The sequence below is a fragment of the Ptychodera flava genome, chromosome 4 (assembly GCF_041260155.1).
Source record: "Ptychodera flava strain L36383 chromosome 4, AS_Pfla_20210202, whole genome shotgun sequence".
NCBI lineage: Eukaryota > Metazoa > Hemichordata > Enteropneusta > Ptychoderidae > Ptychodera > Ptychodera flava.
In genome coordinates this window covers 43,932,719-43,951,406 of record NC_091931.1, presented here as the reverse complement: position 1 = coordinate 43,951,406, position 18,688 = coordinate 43,932,719, and the positions used below count along the sequence as shown (strand labels likewise).

Sequence of the window (18,688 nt, the reverse complement as noted above, 5' to 3'; positions counted from 1 at the left end):
ATTAACACCTCTTAATTATTCCAAGATAGATCAGACGCTGCTAATCCCATAGACCCTTTGTTCTCTATCGGAGTTGCCTGTCCCGTTTTTCTCGAGAGTCTATGCTTGAACCAAGTCTAAGACTTGGCTTTCTTGCACGATCTGCGTTGCTATAAATTATTCATGAGATGACGTTTTCTTACTCATATATTATTCATAAGATGACATCACTAAATTTCACACATTGGGAGGAGTTACCAATTGACCTAAACGAGACGTGCATAAAACTCACATGGCGTTGTTGGCAAAATGTCGAGTGCGATCACTCCCACAAAAGTCAGCACGACCTCTGTTGTATCTCCGAAAACGCGTGAAAATATCTGTGTTGTTTGTTTGGCCCATGTTGCAAAATGCGAAAATCGTCGCCGGTTATTTAAGGATGGAAAAAGACACCGTCCTTACAGTTGTAGCCTGTTCTCTTACGTGCCCAAAGCGATGGAAATCAAAACAATGTGGGGCGACTTCGTATGTCAGTGATTTTCCGCTGCCGGTTGGTGCGCAGACGAACACATCTTTTCCCTCAATGTAACTCTCAACAAGCTTTCTTTGGTAATCTCGCATGATAGCGATGGTCGACCGATCAGTTGTAAACGCGGTTGATGTACGAACTTGATGCCATTATTCGCCCAGATATAAAACGTACTCGATGTCTAGCTTTGCACGGAGATGACAACAAACTTTTTAATGCATGCAGAGGTTTATTAGCATGCGTTCTTCTTATTGGTCAGAATAACGGAGGGGCTGTCAATCATTTTGTATTTGCTCTACGTCACTGTGTACACAGTCCGTCTCACCGCCTGTACTTTGCAAGAAGTCCAAGTCGGTGAATCCGGCAGAAACTAACTCACAACTGCGCAGACTCAAACGTGACACATTCAATCGCTGGGAAAACCTGGCGTGAGCTGCCAAATTCCGGATAGGTTTGTACGAAATAGGAGAGACACAAGAGAAACTATTATAAATGATTTTATTTTTTTTTAAATTCACCGACTTGAACCAAGTCTAAACAAAGGGGTCCATCAGACACTTTCAGATGTGCCCAAATGTTCGCCGGTGTATATCCAGCTGTTCAGTCCACTGCCATCCGTTGTATCTTTTGCGAAAGATAGGAAAAGTTAGTAAAAGTTTACATCTCTCTATCTTTCGCAATGTTGACCAACCCATAAAATCCCTGATAAGTCCACGGATTAGCACAATTCGTTGTGTTGACTAATTAATTACAAGATGTGTATATGAGAGATCAACGTCCTTGTAATGGGGTGTTAAATAAACAAAGAGTTAAAAGGCTAGAATAGGTTATATAATCATTTTATTTACTACGATCAGTCAGAGCATGAAGAAAAGGAGAGGAACTGACAGAGAAAACAGTGAGAAAAACTCAATAATTATTAATAACGTCTGGGCCGCCTGTGGTTTAATCTGAAGTGTAATCTGTAAACCATGCATGGATATTTGGTCGAAATAACGGAGTAAATACCTCCCAAAATGTTACTCCAATGGACGTAAAGGCAGGCAAATACGGCGTTTCACGGGATATGTACGTAAAGGGTAAGGAGAATGTCGGTCATAAATATACATTTTCTCTGTGTTGCACAAACCACGGCGTATTTTACTCAAAACCATTTTTCAGCAACTATTCAATCAGTTATTTGTTAACCCAAGATTGAGTACTGATAGATAGGGGTCACCTTTTTAATAATAGCGCCACAAGCAGTCGTAAGTTGGGTGAGAAAGACTAAGAGTCATATCAATTTTGCTTCTAAATGTTTTTGAATATCAGTCATTCAATCCCTGTTATTTGAGAATGAGAAGATACAGTGCAGAACAAAATTGTCGTCTAGTTTGAGGTGAGATATTAAATTTTAGAACATTAGTATAAGCTTTTGACTGAAATTAATGTCATTATCGATATCCAAGTTCAGGTTTTTAACCCAAATATGTATTCCATAGAGTAAACTACTGATACCATACTAAACTTTAGATTCTCTGCACTTTGAAAATAAATGCATGAAAATAAATGCATAAATGCATTTTTGATGAGAAATGTTGCTGTGAAAACAGTGGTTTGGTTATGTGGAAAGCCACCTTAAAACGTAGAACAACAAACGAAGCTAACCTAAATTCCCAATCCCTTTCTTCCAACTGATTCGGTGTACAGACCTGGTTACGGGAGGTTTATCAACATTCATCATAGGGGTGGTGTGCAAAATGTCGGGTACCTGTTAGGGGAAACCCCCTTATGGACGTTTGCATCAAAACAACCTTCTTCATTGCGCAGAATACAAAATAGCCGAACAGCTGTATCCACTTCTCCATTTAACCAGGATTTTCAATGGTGGCTGTTTACTGAAATATCGCCGTAGTGTGTCTCAAAGTGTCCGTATATGGCGCGTAATCAAGGCCAATATTCTAACTCCCAATTTCAACTATACAACTCGACATTCAACATTCAAACTCCCCATTTTCAACTATACAAACTTTAAGCGACATTCAACATTCAAACTCCCATTTTCAACTATACAAAGCGACATTCAACATTCAAACTCCCCATTTTCAACTATACAATGCCGCATTTTCAACTTTCGAACTCCACATTTTCAACTATACAATGCCGCATTTTCAACTTTCGAACTCCACATTTTCAACTATACAATGCCGCATTTTCAACTTTCGAACTCCACATTTTCAACTATACAATGCCGCATTTTCAACTTTCGAACTCCCCATTTTCAACTATACAAAGCGACATTCAACATTCAAACTCCCCATTTTCAACTATACAAAGCGACATTCAACATTCAACTATCGAACTCAACATTTGGGATTGCTATTCCCCATTTTCAACTTTCGAACTCCACATTTTCAACTCTCGAACTCAACATTTAGGATTCGCATTCTCCCTAGGCATCCCTAACTTGCTTCATTGTAGTTACCCACGTTTTTCCTTCTGGGCTATACTACGTCAGAACGCGTCATAGATACGTCACATGACGTTTCGGAGTTTTAGAGTTATTCCTATGTGATGTTCTAGAGGGTCCAAAAATATGGACTGGAAACACTTGTGACGCTATCAAGATTTATACCGCCGACCTCCGCCATCACGTACAGTAGGCCTAATTCGGTCGCTATCATGTCGTCTAATCAAGAGCATGCATGCATGGCTCGCCATGGCTTATTTTAAAATTAACAACTCGCTTATTAATTTCCACACTATGGCAGGGCTTAGCCTAGTCTGGCAGAGACCCTGCGATTCGCTTCTCGCCTGTTGGAACACGCGCGCCCTTCAGAGACGCGACGCGAATCCCAGGGTCTGGACGTTCTTGCAAGCGACCGGTCGGATTTCTGCCTGATCCGGGTACTTTATAGAACCAGACACATCTGTTAATCAAAACAAAAACGACACGTACCATAGCCAAATAAAATGAAAAATAAAAAATAAAACCATACCGCGTATATAGGTTTACCTTGCCACTGGTATATATTCTCTCCGCCAAGTTAGATCGATGTTTGTTTTGGCATCACTACCCTTATGAATATTCATGTCCTTACAAAAACCGACAGACGCTGTGTCTGGCAGCGTGTGCTCACTGCTGCACAGCGTAGCCTTCAAATGCAGGCCCATTGTGGGCGCGCACAAAACAAGGCACAGCGACTGTGGAGAGTCTAGGCTTAGCCCTGCGTACGATGCTGTGTGTTCCGCTACAGCTAATCGCCTGAGCGGGGCGATTAGCTGTAGCGGAACACACAGCATCGTACGCAGGGCTAGGCAGGGCTGTGTGTTACCGGCGTTAAACGGCCTCCAACCACATGTAGTGGGAGGCCGTATAACGCCGGTAACACACAGCCCAGTGCAATGCAGAGCTAACACTAAACACACCAAACACATACAAGACGAGATGGCTGATGAGTGAAGCCACTTTCCCTTTATTACACCGTGACCACTATGTTCAACATCATGTACATCATGTATTTCACGTTGAGCGGCTTGCACCAGCTGGACAATACGCTCACTACACATTCAAATGCCACTTAGGCCTAACTGTGACAAAAGTCTAACAAGACTCTCACACCTACGTGACACATCTCCCCGTCTGTCGGGCTGGTCAAGGTCAAGTAGCAGCCTAGACAAACTACCACTGACGTGGTCACGAACAAACTCGGTGTCGTCCATGTTCAAAAGTAACTGCGAGGTCACCGTGTGTTGGGACTCCCTAACAAAGTGATAAGTAGTTTCATGTAAAATGACACCGACGATTTTTTGAAGACGTATTTGACTATATGTATGCTAATTTTGGCTTGTGTTCGCTGGCTTGTGGTCTAGGGGGACCTATGGCTTCGATAGTTGAAAATGCGGCACTGTATAGTTGAAAATGGGGAGTTCGAAAGTTGAAAATGCGGCATTGTATAGTTGAAAATGGGGAGTTCGAAAGTTGAAAATGGGGAGTTCGAAAGTTGAAAATGCGGCATTGTATAGTTGAAAATGGGGAGTTCGAAAGTTGAAAATGCGGCATTGTATGGTTGAAAATGGGGAGATTGAATGTTGAATGTCGCTTTGTATAGTTGAAAATGGGGAGTTAGAATATTGGCCTTGATTACGCGCCATAGTCCGTAAGCTAAATATTTTTCAATCCAGAAACTCCTTTTTTTCAATACTGTCTTCTGGAAATGTACATGTTACCCAACAGTCCCTTCGAAAGACCATGGAGGTAGTGAATTTAATCCAAACGCCCCACAAAAGGAATGAGTAAGGGGAGAACCATTTGACACCCTGGGGGTGGACTCGAGGATTTTCGGGGAAAATTGCTGCAGATCATCAAGTCTTCATATTTCTTGATGATGACTTTATGGATTCACAACCGACGATTTTGTAACTTTGACGTACATTCAGTCATATGCAAAAGGGATGGATATAATGTCAAGTAAAACCCCATTTTGTGCCTGTCTGATGCATTTTGTTTCGGGGATTAACTCGCTTTGTCTTTATCGGACAAAATAATGCTTTAAAGTAACACTTGAAAAAAAAAAAAATTGATATTACAGGGATAAAAAGTTTACTTTTGTCACCATTTCCTCCAGCTCCCTTGGTATCAAATGGTTCACCCCTTACCGTTTGTTTTCTTTGTGGTTTGTTTTCCGAGAAAACGACTTAACCTTTGCCCTCTTTTTGCGCGGAAAATTCCTTATTCATGTACTGTAACCGCAGGCGCAATTTGGCAAACTCAAGGTCAGTAAGAAATGTGCGAATTAACTCCCTATCGGCTGCAAACTGGGGACAAGTGTGTCAATCATGAATTTGTTGTATGATTGTGACTTGTTTTTACTACACGATCCTTTCATTTTTGAGGGACTGTGTTTGCACGCTGCTTGATTGGACTGCATGACCAAACAAAGACGGTTGCAGCTCCAGGGTCTATGGTTGCTGCTGGTACTGAGTACAAAGCCTGCAAGGGTAGTAGGGATCAGTATGGAAACCAGATCACTATGTTTCATAACTCTGTCCATGGTATAATATTGTGTACTTAGTGACACTTACATTTCCAATTCTGACTATTTTTGTAAGCCAATTGCATTCGCTAGTCTTTTGTTCTTTTGTGAGAGACCATTGCTGTTTGCGTGTTTACGCAGATTTTTGTGTTCAAATACGTGTCATGTTATTCCGCTCCACCCCAAAATGAAAGATTGATTTCGTTTTGAATGAATTTTATAGTCGTTTGAATCCCTGTCTACACTACTGCTGTAGGTCCATATCTCACTAAACTTACTGAAACTTATCCCAATGAATTTATAGCTTAATTTTACCGAAGGGCTTGACATATTTTAAACCTTGATGTGGTGCACAACATGTAGAGACTGTAGAGAATGTAAATTTGGAACTATAGTGTTGACACTACGTTTGTATTTGGGTACGAACAAAATGTTTGAAGAGTTTGAATACTGCATGTGCTTGTTATTACCAAAGTTTAGCAAATGTCATGGTCTTGTGACATAGTTTATCTGTTTCAATTGCAACTTTGGCTTTGTCCAGGAGAGAGAAATGGTATGTTTGTTTCTTTGTTCGCTTTTCAGTATGTCTTTTATTTCCGCTTTAAGTAGAACAAAAAGTCGTCGTAAACTTACCTGAATTGCGCCTGGACGATGTGGTTCGACACTGTCATCACAGAGCATCGAATTAAGGTTGTCGTCATGGTGACCGCGGTCCTACTTCAAAACTACATGGTAAGAACATAGGCCGATAAGGGACTGGTCCGTTTCTTCCGCCAAGGGGCGTTTCATCTTTGGGGGTCACCCAGTTTTTTACTTTCGTGATTGGGAGGGTATCACCGTGTTTTTTGAAATGCTCAACTGGGGGGGGGGGGGGATAAGTATGTTTTTGAATTAAGACACCAGCTCATACTCGCTCAAAATGCATCGTACGAGCCACGAATTGCATCATTCAGGTGCACAACATGAATATATCAGAGATACATGTATATTAGAGATATATACGGATGTTTGCAAATTAAAAGTCTGTTATGCAAAGCGTACTGATCGATATGAAATCTGCAGCTCATATACAAAAGATGACCCTTTACTGTTTTCACTATGAGAACACAGTATGAGAAGAAACATGCACTAATATTTAACAATACATTGATATAGTGACATATTTTAGAAAGAGAAAAAATGACAAGATATTTTTTATTCTCATTAATGCAACTATTTTCTTCCTGTCACGTTTCCAAATAAAAGAGTTTTTTTTCATGAATAAATAATAGTTAAGAAAAGGAGTTATTGTCATTATTAGCTGTGCTTTTACTGTTGCAGGGATACAATACAATACAATACAATACAATACAATACAATACAATAGAATACAATACAATTTTCATTCTTCATTAATGACTTGGCAGTTGAGCTGAAATCATTGAACAAAGGTATTTCAATTGATGAGTATAATGTCTGTATATTGTTATATGCAGATGACATAGTTTTAATTTCTGATAATGAAGTTGATATGCAAACAATGCTTGACCATGTCAGTAAGTGGTGCTACAAGTGGCGTCTTCTGATTAATTGTAGTAAATCAAAAGTTATCCATTTTAGGAAAGAAACCATGATAAGAAGTGTATTTGATTTTCATCTCGGTGTTAACTCAATTGAGTACGTTCAGAAGTATAAATATCTTGGGGTGTATTAAATGAATTCTTAGATTTTTCTGAAACTTCTGCGGCTTTGTCTCAAGCTGGCAATAGAGTATTGAGTGCTTTGAATTCAAAATTTAAAGTTTTGAAAAACTTTGGGTTTGAATCCTACACAAAATTATACAATGCATGGGTTACAACTGTTTTAGATTACTGTTCTTCAGTCTAGGGCTTTGGAAAGCATGATAATGATGTAGTCCAAAACCCTGCCTTAATATTTTATTTGGGAGTTCATAGGTATACACCAACTCATGCAATTACAGGTGATACTGGTTGGAACTCGTGTAGAAATCGCAGACTTGTTAATATGGTTCGTTATTGGAATAGACTTCTTGCCATGGATGAACAAAGACTTACAAAAAGGGTCTTCTTGTGGGACTTTACCCTAAATGATTACAATAATTGGTCAAATGAGATATGTAAGATTTTTGATATTTTAAATTTAAATTTAGATGTGGAAAACCTATTGTACATTGACATTTCCATGGTTACGAGAAAGTTGGTGTCAATTTTTGAATCTGATTGGCTAGAAAATGCTAGACAAAAGGCTAAGTTACGTACCTATATTTTATTTAAATCTCATTATGGAGCAGAAAGCTTTGTTACATTGAATCTGTCACGTCGACAGCGGTCGTTGACGGCACAAATTCGTGCCGGGGTATTGCCTCTTAGGATCGAAAGTGGAAGATTTCGTCACGAGAGTGTAGATAGAAGGCTTTGTGAATTTTGTCAGAGTAATTCTATTGAAAACGAGACTCACTTTCTATTGTATTGTGCATTTTATGATGATTTAAGGTCAACTTATATGAAATGTCTCACAGAAGTTCAAGTTAGTTATATTTCAGACACAGAAAAGTTAAAGCTAATATTTCAACAATATAATGTTAGAAACATAGCAAAATATGAAAATAGATTGGAAAAGCATTTCTTCGAAGAAAAGAAAGTTTGTATAGGCTCACTTAGTGTAATTTATACCTTTGCTATTGTGTATTGTACACCTTTTTTCCCTCTGTTTTTGTTTTCAAAGTGACATGTAAGTCCATTGGGCTGGGAGGTTTCCTTATTCACATTGCTACTTTTGTTGTAAAGAATATGTAATTTTGACCTCATGTCACTATAATAAACTAACTAACTAACTAACTATCCCAAAACGTGGGTTGTACGACAGCGGACAAGTCAAAAAGTTACAAAGATAAGACATGTATAAAATATTAAAAAAAAGGTCAGTGACGTTAAAACACATTAAAAGCAGAGATGACTAGTCGTTTCTGTTTTGATTCAGTACAGAAATTGCAGTGGGAATGAACGAATGTTTTGATCTATTTGTCCTAGTTATTGGAACCCTATAACGCCGGCGAGATGGTAAAATATTGAATTCCTTGTAAAGTGGGTGGTGATGATTCCTGACTATAGAATTGGCTTTGTGTAAAACTTGTTTTTTATACAATGTACTGAGATGATAGAAAAGATCCTCTCAGACACTGCACACATCAGATTTGGCTGAACTTTAAAAATAACTCTCTAGGGCTTCTTAAGAGACGTAATTGGATTCAAGCAAAAAATCCTATTTTCTTTGCTTCTGTCCATTGTTTTGGTACAGTCATGATTGTACTTTGTTAATACTACTGGTAGTGACAGATTTCCTTTAAAAACTTTCTGAACCCGTCATTAAAAAGGTAGAGCCTAACAGGGAATTTTAAATTCATATTCAATACCTTGGAAGCTAATACAAGGACAACTATTGAAGGACGGTTTTAGAGAACTAAAGTAATACCTTCCAACTGAAATAAACTTTTATACCTAAGTTATCAGCTTAAATCTAGTTCCCTTTTAAGGTTGAGTAGCCATGATTTTTGACAATACTTCTTTTTTATTTTTTGTTCTGTAATATCAACTACAGTGTCATGTACTCTCTGAGCCATTTCACTCCCATTTTCCTCTGTAGAGATCCACCATAATGGTGAAAGGGTTAAAGGTAAATTGCAATGCCCAGTGTTAAGCTTGTTGAAATAGATGCAAAAAGGGAATTTTCAGTCAAGACCAAACTTCATGCATCGTCAATTTGTGTACCTTGAATGATACTGATTATTTGACCTATACGTCTATTTTATATATGTATGTATGTATGCCATGTTGACAAACTTAAGTCTGGGCATTTCTGTCTTTAATTAAAGAATAAAAATCATGAAAAATTGTCAAAAGATACCGCTAACTGTCCCTTAAATATTTTAGGCTTTACAACCCGTACCCACAAATGAGAAAAACAATCTTTCTGTGAGCCAAGCACGGGTTCATAAACACTTAACATGATAGCTGGCAACAGCTTAATTAAACACTGAAGTTTTTGATTTACTGCAGTTCTGTCTTTGATGTTAGTGTTTGACATCAATTTATGTACAACAGTTATGGACATCTGGTTATGCACAGAAAGTATGAAATAAATTCACTGCTTAATTAAAATGCTGTATTAAAACTCTAAAATTAACACTATTGGAACTAATTTGGGATAATTAGGTGGTGTAGTAGTGTTTGTTTAATCTGCAAATGTAAGCTCGTCTGCTTTCCTTTTTAACTTATATACTTGTTTTATATGAGTAATTTGTAATATTGAGCTAAAGAGAACCTAAGACTTTTGAGAAATTTGAAAAATATGAAGATCCAATTATTCAAAATTAGTTCCAATCGTGTTAATTGTAATTTGAAATAAGTATGTTGCAACACACAGGTCAACAACTTCACCAAAACAGAATGACTGAATATTTAAAATACAACTCTGTCTGTCTGTCTGTCTGTCTGTCTGTCTCTCTCTCTCTCTCTCTCTCTCTCTCTCTCTCTCTCTCTCTCTCTCGTACTTATATTTCACATTTTGTACATGTATTACCTTTGGCTCAGGGGAGTCACCGTTTTTGAAAGTTTGGATAGAGGGTTCACCCTGTTTTCGAAAGTTGGAATGGGGGAGTCAGCTACATTTTGATGTCTGCATAAAAATTATCAACCGCCACCCCCGCCGTCACCCAAACACCCCCCCCCCCGGCCGAAGAAACTGACCAGTCCCGAAAGCGTTTATAATCTAAGGGCCCTGTCACACCTTGACTATTTAGCCTGTGTATGCCGACGTATCAAAGTTTCTCTAAAACGCTGGCTTGCTGAACTAACAATGTATTCTTCAATTTTTGGCGTATATATAGCATATTCATAACGTACCCATAGGTTAAAATACGTTTTGGTACGCTGGACAATTATCTGCATTTCGACTTATGAGTAACTTATAAGTAGCGTGTGTGAACGTGTGTGAACGAGCCCATAACCTACCTACAACTTGCGGAATGAATGAGCCATTCGCTGGCATACGTCAAAAAGTTTTGTGCATGCACAAATAAAACAACCGTCTTACCGCTGATGAGTAAAAGATCCGTATCACTTGGGAAGAATATGAATGAGGCGTACATATTTACCGTGTAAAATGAAAGTGCGATAAATTACCGGCTACTTCTTCAAAGTCATGCAAATGCCAGCGACTGCGCAACGCCCGCATCACACGATCCTCCTCCTTTAGTATCCTCCTTTATATAAGATTTCATCGCTTGCTTATGTTAGAGTAACTCAATGCTTTGTCAATAATTGACCATGACACCTCAAAGACCTGAGCTGTTCCTTTGACTATGTGTGGAAATGTTTGCCCACAATGGGAAAATTGTCTTAGATCGGTCGCCGAAAGGTTTTGGTCATTTTAAATATTTTATAATGACTGAAAAACAAATTCTAATTTGAAAACCAAAATGACTTTCATGTTGTAAATGTTGTAGATTTCATCACTGACTTGTAACGGAAGGACAAGATATAAATCATGGGACACAGACGGGAACCCAGTTTGTACGCCGTGCAGCAAATGTCCCCCGGGGACTGGTGTGTCAAAAGCATGTGACGAAACCCACGACACACAGTGTGAGGTTTGCGTAGATAACACATACTCGGCCTCTTGGAGTCGTTTGTCGCCTTGCCAACCGTGTCTGGTCTGTGACCCACATCAACAAACGACCAAGAACTGTACATCAACACACAGCGCCAAATGTACAGATAACTGTGATTACGGTAGGTCAAGTCGTTTTAGGTTCAGATTATAGATGACTTCAATTTTGATTTCTTTATTTGAATTTGTCGATCGATCTGACAGATAATTTGACATCTCTCCTGCCATGTCCGCAACAAGAAATCGATCCGGGTCACACATATACCCGATAAACTTTAACTTGAACATTGTATCGAAGCTTTGCGTTACTTAATATGTAGGGTATTAACCCATTCTCTGTCAAAATAAAGAATAAAATGAGGGGGTCTCAGAACAATTGTTGGCATCTGGGAAACAAATAACCTTATATAATCACTGATATTTGAAATTCAAAATGGCCGCCGTCCCTGCGTTAAATCCATGGGAAATAATTAAACTATCGATTCTCACAAAAATAAGACGGTGGAAACTTCGAGAGCTTCAAAACGAACTCAACAAATGGTAGATCAGAAAAGTTTTATATGATTCAGAACATCTGTCCCAGAGGATCATTCCACATGAAATGACCATAATTCAAAATTACTTGTGACATTACGTCTTGACTGGTTCAAATCGGTGATTTGGACAGTTTCTCATTTATTTTTAAATACTCAAGTCCGATGCGTTTCCCAAGACCAAATGTTGAACAACTGCTAAGCCCCCCCTTAAAATGTGCTGTTCCGATAACATGGTTTTCAAAATTAGGGTAGGTCGATCAGCAGGGATTTTTTCCCAAAATATTTTTATTTTTAAGTATACATTTTTCAGGGGTTCAGGGCGATCACACTGGCCACAACATTTCCAGAAAAACGTATCATACATATAAAAGGAATAAAAACATACAAGACATCCTCGTTCAAGCAAACATCAAATGCTACGTAATGAATGCGTGATTTCATGGTTTTTTTCTTTCTTTTTTGTACTTCTGTGTTTATGTGGCTTTAAAAAGTTTAGGGTCGGCAGGTAAAAATAGGGTAGGTCGGGCTTTGGGAACAGCACAATTTTTTTCTCGGTCTAAGCTAGGCTTACCGGAACATATTTTGATGAAATAATAGAGAGACACGTTTCAGGCGAATTTTTTGTCATTCACCGACTTGAACTAAGTCTACAATCTGTCCTGAAACTCCGATACGTAGTCATAAACGTATACCAGGTGAATTGAAGGTGTATGAACAAGAAAACTATGATTGTGCAAAAGCGTGTTTTTTGTAGCTGTATGTACACTTCATTATCGCGCAAAACATTTCCAGTATGCAGTTTAATACATATCTGAGTAAATGCCACTACAATATAGATAAGATTTAGCTGTGGAAACAGCTATCTGTTGGCGGGTAGCGTGCGTCGCTATGCGGGTCATCAAAAGGTCAACCCCGTATCCGTGGAGGGGTTGATCTTTTTATGACCCGCATATCGACGCACGCTACCCCGCCAACAGATAGCTGCGTTTCCACAGCTAAGATAAGATTATGCATGACCGTATTGTCCAATTCTTCGTCTCAGTGGAGCCAAAGTCCTTTTAACCGAACATGGAGTTAAGAAATATTCAGTCGTATAATAAGATTCAGCTCTCATTGCAGAACCGATTTTAAAAAGTCTAAAAAGTTTATACTTGGGAGATACATGCGAGTTGTTCGGTGAATTTTGCAGATTGACTGAGGAGGCTTTAATGTCGTAGATAAAATCTTTTATTGAGATTAAACCTACTGTCTGCTGTGAGCGTAACTCATTTATATGTACGGCAGTTGTTGTTTTTTTTATATTTTAGAAGAGCATGCTTTTAAGGTAGTATGCGTCTCGAAAGTGAAAGACTTAATATTTTGTTCAAACTTTCCTGGATGAAACTTTCAATCAGTCTCTTACCAAATCAACATAACACGATTGGAACTAATTTGGGATAATTGGATGGTGAAGTAATGTCGATTTATTCTGCAAATGTAAACTCATCTGCTTTTCTTTTTAAGTTACACGCTTGTTGTTAATTTGTAATATCGCAACATTCAGCTATAGGGCTCTCAATACTTTTGAGAAATTTGAAAAATATCCAATTATCCCAAATTAGTTCCAATTGTGTTCAATAAAAATCAGGGGTCACCGTGCAAAGTTGGAACTAGCGAAACAAATTACCCGACATTTTTGCGATATTTAAAATACAAAATGGCCGCCATTCCTGTGTTAACTCTAGGGAGGAAAAATAAAATTTTGGATTTTCGAAAAACTAAGCTGGTAATTTTTTTTTTCTCCAGGAGCTTTAAAATGTGCCCAAACAAGTGGTAGATTAGATTAGATTAGAAAAGAATTGTAGAAATTTGTGAGTCCGAGTCTCTGTCCCCGAGGCACGTTCTACCTTAAAGCCCCCCTCAATTATCAGATTTCTCTAATATAAATATTATTTACTTGATAAAATATTCAATGGAAAACAAAAGAATGACAAACTGTTAATGGGCTGTTGACACATTCGCTAATGCGAGAACCTGGGATTGAGAAGGGCGCCTTTAAATACCTTGCATCACTTATTGGCCTTGAGTCAAGGGTCTACAATACACCCTTCGTGAATAAATTTTCTGATTGTATCGTTAGATCTGGTGAAACTTTTATATCCAGTGTAGCTATCTGGTATACTTGAAACGATCTAAGGCCTTTTTAAAAATGGTGTACCAAAAGTTATGCTACAAGTAGTCTTTTGCATAGATCATCACATTTGTCATTATTAAAGTCATGCAACGTCACAATCACGCAAAATCTCATAAAGTCTCGGGCAACGCACAAAATAGATTGATTTTTCAGTTATAAGCATTGCCTTGAATTGGCGTTTTGTTTTCAAACTTATAGTGCAGACGATTTCGTTCATGGCACACATTTCTAATATTCTGTGTGACTACTTTCCGCGAACAATAAGTTACTGTATTACCCAGATATGTAATAATTAACTCATTGCAACATACAATAACGATGTCATATAATCAGTACACTTATATTTCGCGGCCGAGTTACTATACATTCATTTTCATCTTGCCCAACGAGGGAAGAAATGCGGAAACTACAAAACACCACACAACAATAAAACACAAGAAAACAATACATGTACGTCAGAGAACAGGAATTGCTAGGAACGTTCCTTTTGATATATTATTAAAGTTATATTTGAAGGGATATAGGCCCTAAATTATTTCTTTGCTTGATTTCTGTATTTTAGGTGTCTGTCGGAAGTGAAACCAGTTCTTTGAACACACCTTGTTACATAACAGTGATGGTGATAAGCAGACCGCGTGTATATAACGATCACATTATCATATTCTCATTCTTGCGTCACATTTGCTCCGTATTTTCAATCGCTAAAGGGACCATGTTTATGTCTTTCACGTCCTTATGGTCCAGGTTACTTTATGAACAAGCTAACAGATGAATGCGACAGGTGCTCGAGTTGCACCCTCCGAGGTTCGGACTATTCTCCGCCTCGTATGCCTGAATGTGTGAGCCAGGGGATGCCGGACGAACTCCAATGTATGCCTGTCAGATCTAGCAAGCTAAAACTCAATCATCTTTCTCTCGAAAATGTGAAAGTCCCAGGTAAGATTCCTCCTCCTAGCATTATTAGATGCATGTCCCAACGAGATCTTCGAGTTACTGATGAATAATCTTGGTATATACTGTTGAAAGATAAGACAAGATAACTTGCTATAACTGAAGAGCCATAAGTGGTAAGTGGCTGAAATTTACAAAGGTTAGTGCAAGAATTGGATGCATGTTATACATGTACATGTCTGGCGCCAGACGACTTTTTGGACTAAAATGCATATATCTTTCTTTTGTTGATTTGTTGAAATAATCTAATAAAGCAGATTAAAATTATTCACGCCTGTAGGTTTCTCAGAGTAGCGGGTTTATCATGATAAATCTGGGCCGAGAGGAAAACACACCACATTGCAAAATACTTCTTTTGGTCTGTTCGTTTACAAAAGTCTTCAAATGTTGAGGTTGGTCACAGAGCACGTGTATCTTATAGCATTCATAGATCTCATCGGTCACATGACTCGTGTTAAAACAGGTTACGTCAAGCTTGATCCAAAATCTTGGAGTGACGTGCCTTGCAGGAGGCACACTTGGTGCCAAGATAGCCGCAACAATGTCACTTGCATCGACCAGAGAGCGTCATTTCCCCGCAATACTCTTCGATACGATTCAATACGATTCCGATCACAATTTTTTTTAATTCAAAGGGCCTATGAAATGGTCTCACACGCAAACATTTAGATCGCTGCTGGCGCCAGTGGCCCCTGAACGTTATATGTGTTCATATGACACTTCCTAAAAGTTTGTCCGGTCGACCCTTTTTTGCCTTTCCGAGGACTGCCCGATCTTTAAGTATGTGTGTAATATAAAGTGTATCACACTTCTCATGACAGTGACAATGGGACAGGACCTCCTTTCATGTAACATAGTACTGAAAACGAACACCGTATTTGTTTTTGGTCTGCTATCCCTCATTTGAATGTGAATAGTGTCCACTGCCATCAGCCGTGTAGTGCATGGTGCTAGGCCTAATGTCAAACAAAACCTGCCGATGTGAAGTGTCATTCATAAATAGCAGACTTTATAAGTGAACTCTTTGGTCGATTTTTTATTCATGGTTATCTGCCAGAGATCCTCATGCACTCGACTATCTGTCCCATTGTGAAAGACAAATCTAAAGACATGACATCAGTAGATAATTATAGACCTATTGCAATTGTCACAGCTACCTCGAAATTGTTGGAGTTATGTATTTTATCTCGAATCGATACCTCGTTAAAAACAAGTGATCTCCAGTTTGGTTTCAAAAGAAATCATTCCACTGACATGTGTATTTTTGTGTTGAAGGAAATTGTTGACTTTTACAAAAGACAGAATACACCTGTGTTTCTCTGTTTTATGGATGCTACCAAGGCCTTTGACAGGGTAAACCACTGGACCCTGTTTGGAAAATTGATTAGGAATAATATTCCTCTTTTCATTATTCGAATCTTACAGTTCTGGTATAGTCGACAATTATTCTTTGTCCGTTGGGCATCAGCCAAGTCAAAACCTTTTAGCGTCATCAACGGTGTGCGTCAAGGTAGCGTCCTGTCACCAAATTTATTTGCTGTTTATGTTGACTGGCTGGTGTTGGATGCTGCTTGGCTAACTGTATTATTAATCATTTATTTTATACAGATGATTTAGTTCTGATATGTCCTTCAACTAAAGCATTGCAGAAATTGATAAACATCTGTGAGCATTATGGAGATGAACATGATATTCTTTTCCACACTGAAAAAACAGAGTGTATGGCAAGTTTTCCAAAGTCCTGGAAACCAGCTAGAATCCCTTGTGTATATTTGTATGGGAAACCTTTAAATTTTGTAAACAGCAAAAATATTTAGGATATGTTATGTCTTCCTCCGTTGACGATGATGTGGCTATGCAAAGGCAGCTCCGATGTTTGTACGTCAGAGCCAACTTCATTGTTCGCAATTTTGGCAGATGTTCTCAGAAAGTGAAGTGCACTCTTTTTAAAAGTTTTTTATACAGTGTTTACTGTTTAAATGTTTGGTGTAAATATAGTGCTAAACAAATGTCAAAATTGAAGGTGGCCTATAATAATACGATGCGGTTAGTCTTTGATCTTAAACGTGATGTTAGTATGAGTCATAATTTTGCTATTAGAAATATTTTGAATTTTACATCATTGCATCGTAGGATGTTATTTGCATTTGTCAACGTCTGTTGGCCAGCAGAAATACTGTTATTTACAGCTGTGTACACTCCGACTCTTATTTTCATTCCACCTTTTGGAAACACAGTCGGAGTATTCTCTATTAGGGATTTTATTCACCATTTTTAGATCTTTTTAAATATTTTATAGTAGTTTTTTGAGTGTATATCTTTTTAAATATTTTAATGTACTTTTTGAGCGTATATTTTATTGTATGGGTCATCGACCTGAAATAAAGGATACTAATAATAATAATAATAATATACCATTGTGAAAACCCCATGATAATTCAAATGCATTTAAAATTGGAGGTAAGATAAGACCATTTTAACGGGCCCTTCAACAATGCCAACATAACGTCCTTTCAAAAAGTTGCGCCATCTATCGCTATATTTTTCAGAAAAAATAATATTGAATGCTACTTTGATCATATTCAAACTTTCCTTTGGTTGATCTCTTCACAGAGGCAAGTTCAACGAAGGCGTCCGAGGGAACAATAGCTTTTGTGGCACAGACAGTGAGAGCGTCAGCCAAAACGGACGGGAATGCAAATGACAGAAAACATGTGCATACAATCTCAGCACTTGCCGCCATCTTTTCCGTTGTCATTTTATTCTTAGTTTTGATATTCACAAAACGCGCTGTCTGCGTGAAAACGAAGAAGTATCAACAGTCTAGAAAGTATCTAGACAAAGTTCCTTTGACGGACTCCTCTAACGAAGAGACGTTCCTGTGAACATGCCCAATATTTTTTCGGCGTAGTGTTGTCAGAGCATTCAACAGTAATCATTTATGACAGATTGACTATAATGTTATGCCGATTTTTTTTACAAAATTACTGAATTGTAAAGTCAGTGTTACGAGTGAGAGCCGTGTAGCACCGAAAGATAACTTCACTTCTGTCACCGGGCACCCTTGACATTTTGGTCCTTGAAGTTGACGGTAAAGTGGTGTATTTATAAACGGATGTTATATTTTGAGGTTTTTTTTGAGTTTTTAAAGAAAAGCTTCACAGGTAAATTTTTTCATGCCAATGAAAGTGGTTTGTAAACTCATTATACCGCTGTAGAACTGAGAGAGAGAGAGAGAGACAGAGACAGAGAGAGACAGAGAGACAGACAGATGCACGTTGAATTCTGTGATCCCTGAATATAAATCCCCCCGGACGGTGTCCGTGGGGACTAATAAAGCAGTGATATGACGGCAGCTGGCTAATATAGAAATTTATTTAGAATTGCAACTTTCCATGTTGCGGCAAATACCGGAAGCTACGCCAATACGCGAGACGAAGCGGTACAAGCGACTGGCGAGAGTCTAGGCACACTCACTGTTGAAATCCTGTTTTCCAACAAACTTTTTTTTGAACCAATCGTATTACAGAAACGAGTTAATTGACAGTATGTAGGGTAACAAGACCGCCCACATCGCTCACTCAGTGCGTGATCGTGATTAGCATATTCAAAACTGTCGCCCGGCTTTTGTCCCGCCTAAGCTTATATCATGTCTCGTTTGTCAACAAACACAACGTGTTTTTTCAAACTCAAAGTATTGAAAATCAAACGGCCGAAGCTATACTCACGTTGACGTCTGTGTCTAGCGTTCCGATTTGATCATTATGGCCGATCCGAACAATCGCCGACTCGCATTGCCGAGGCAGTCAGTAAATGTTCTGATGTATATAATATTATG

At 38.4% G+C, this 18,688-nt stretch overlaps 1 protein-coding gene across 5 annotated transcripts; it reads left to right on the top strand.

Annotated features, from left to right (window-relative positions):
- The first annotated feature begins 2,299 nt into the window (after positions 1-2,299).
- Positions 2,300-17,966, top strand: LOC139131885 (tumor necrosis factor receptor superfamily member 3-like). Of its 5 annotated transcripts, none has more exons than XM_070698184.1 (5): positions 2,300-2,419; positions 6,133-6,255; positions 11,027-11,312; positions 14,644-14,835; positions 17,464-17,966. In XM_070698184.1, the coding sequence occupies exons 2-5, from the start codon at positions 6,175-6,177 to the stop codon at positions 17,733-17,735; spliced, it is 831 nt and encodes a 276-aa protein (XP_070554285.1). In that variant the 5' UTR covers positions 2,300-2,419; positions 6,133-6,174; the 3' UTR covers positions 17,736-17,966. The 5 variants fall into 5 exon arrangements, with proteins under 5 accessions (XP_070554285.1, XP_070554284.1, XP_070554280.1 ...); XM_070698183.1 differs by having other exon boundaries at positions 6,130-6,255; XM_070698179.1 differs by lacking the exon at positions 2,300-2,419 and adding an exon at positions 5,182-5,263.
- Positions 17,967-18,688: the final 722 nt, after the last annotated feature.

Bases quoted from the DNA above. Each gene is read 5' to 3' on its own strand.
- LOC139131885 (XM_070698184.1), top strand. From the start codon at position 6,175: ATGTGGTTCGACACTGTCATCACAGAGCATCGAATTAAGGTTGTCGTC. The intron at 11,313-14,643 runs GTAGGTCAAGTC...CTTATGGTCCAG, and splicing joins TACAGATAACTGTGATTACG to GTTACTTTATGAACAAGCTA. The intron at 14,836-17,463 runs GTAAGATTCCTC...ATCTCTTCACAG, and splicing joins CGAAAATGTGAAAGTCCCAG to AGGCAAGTTCAACGAAGGCG.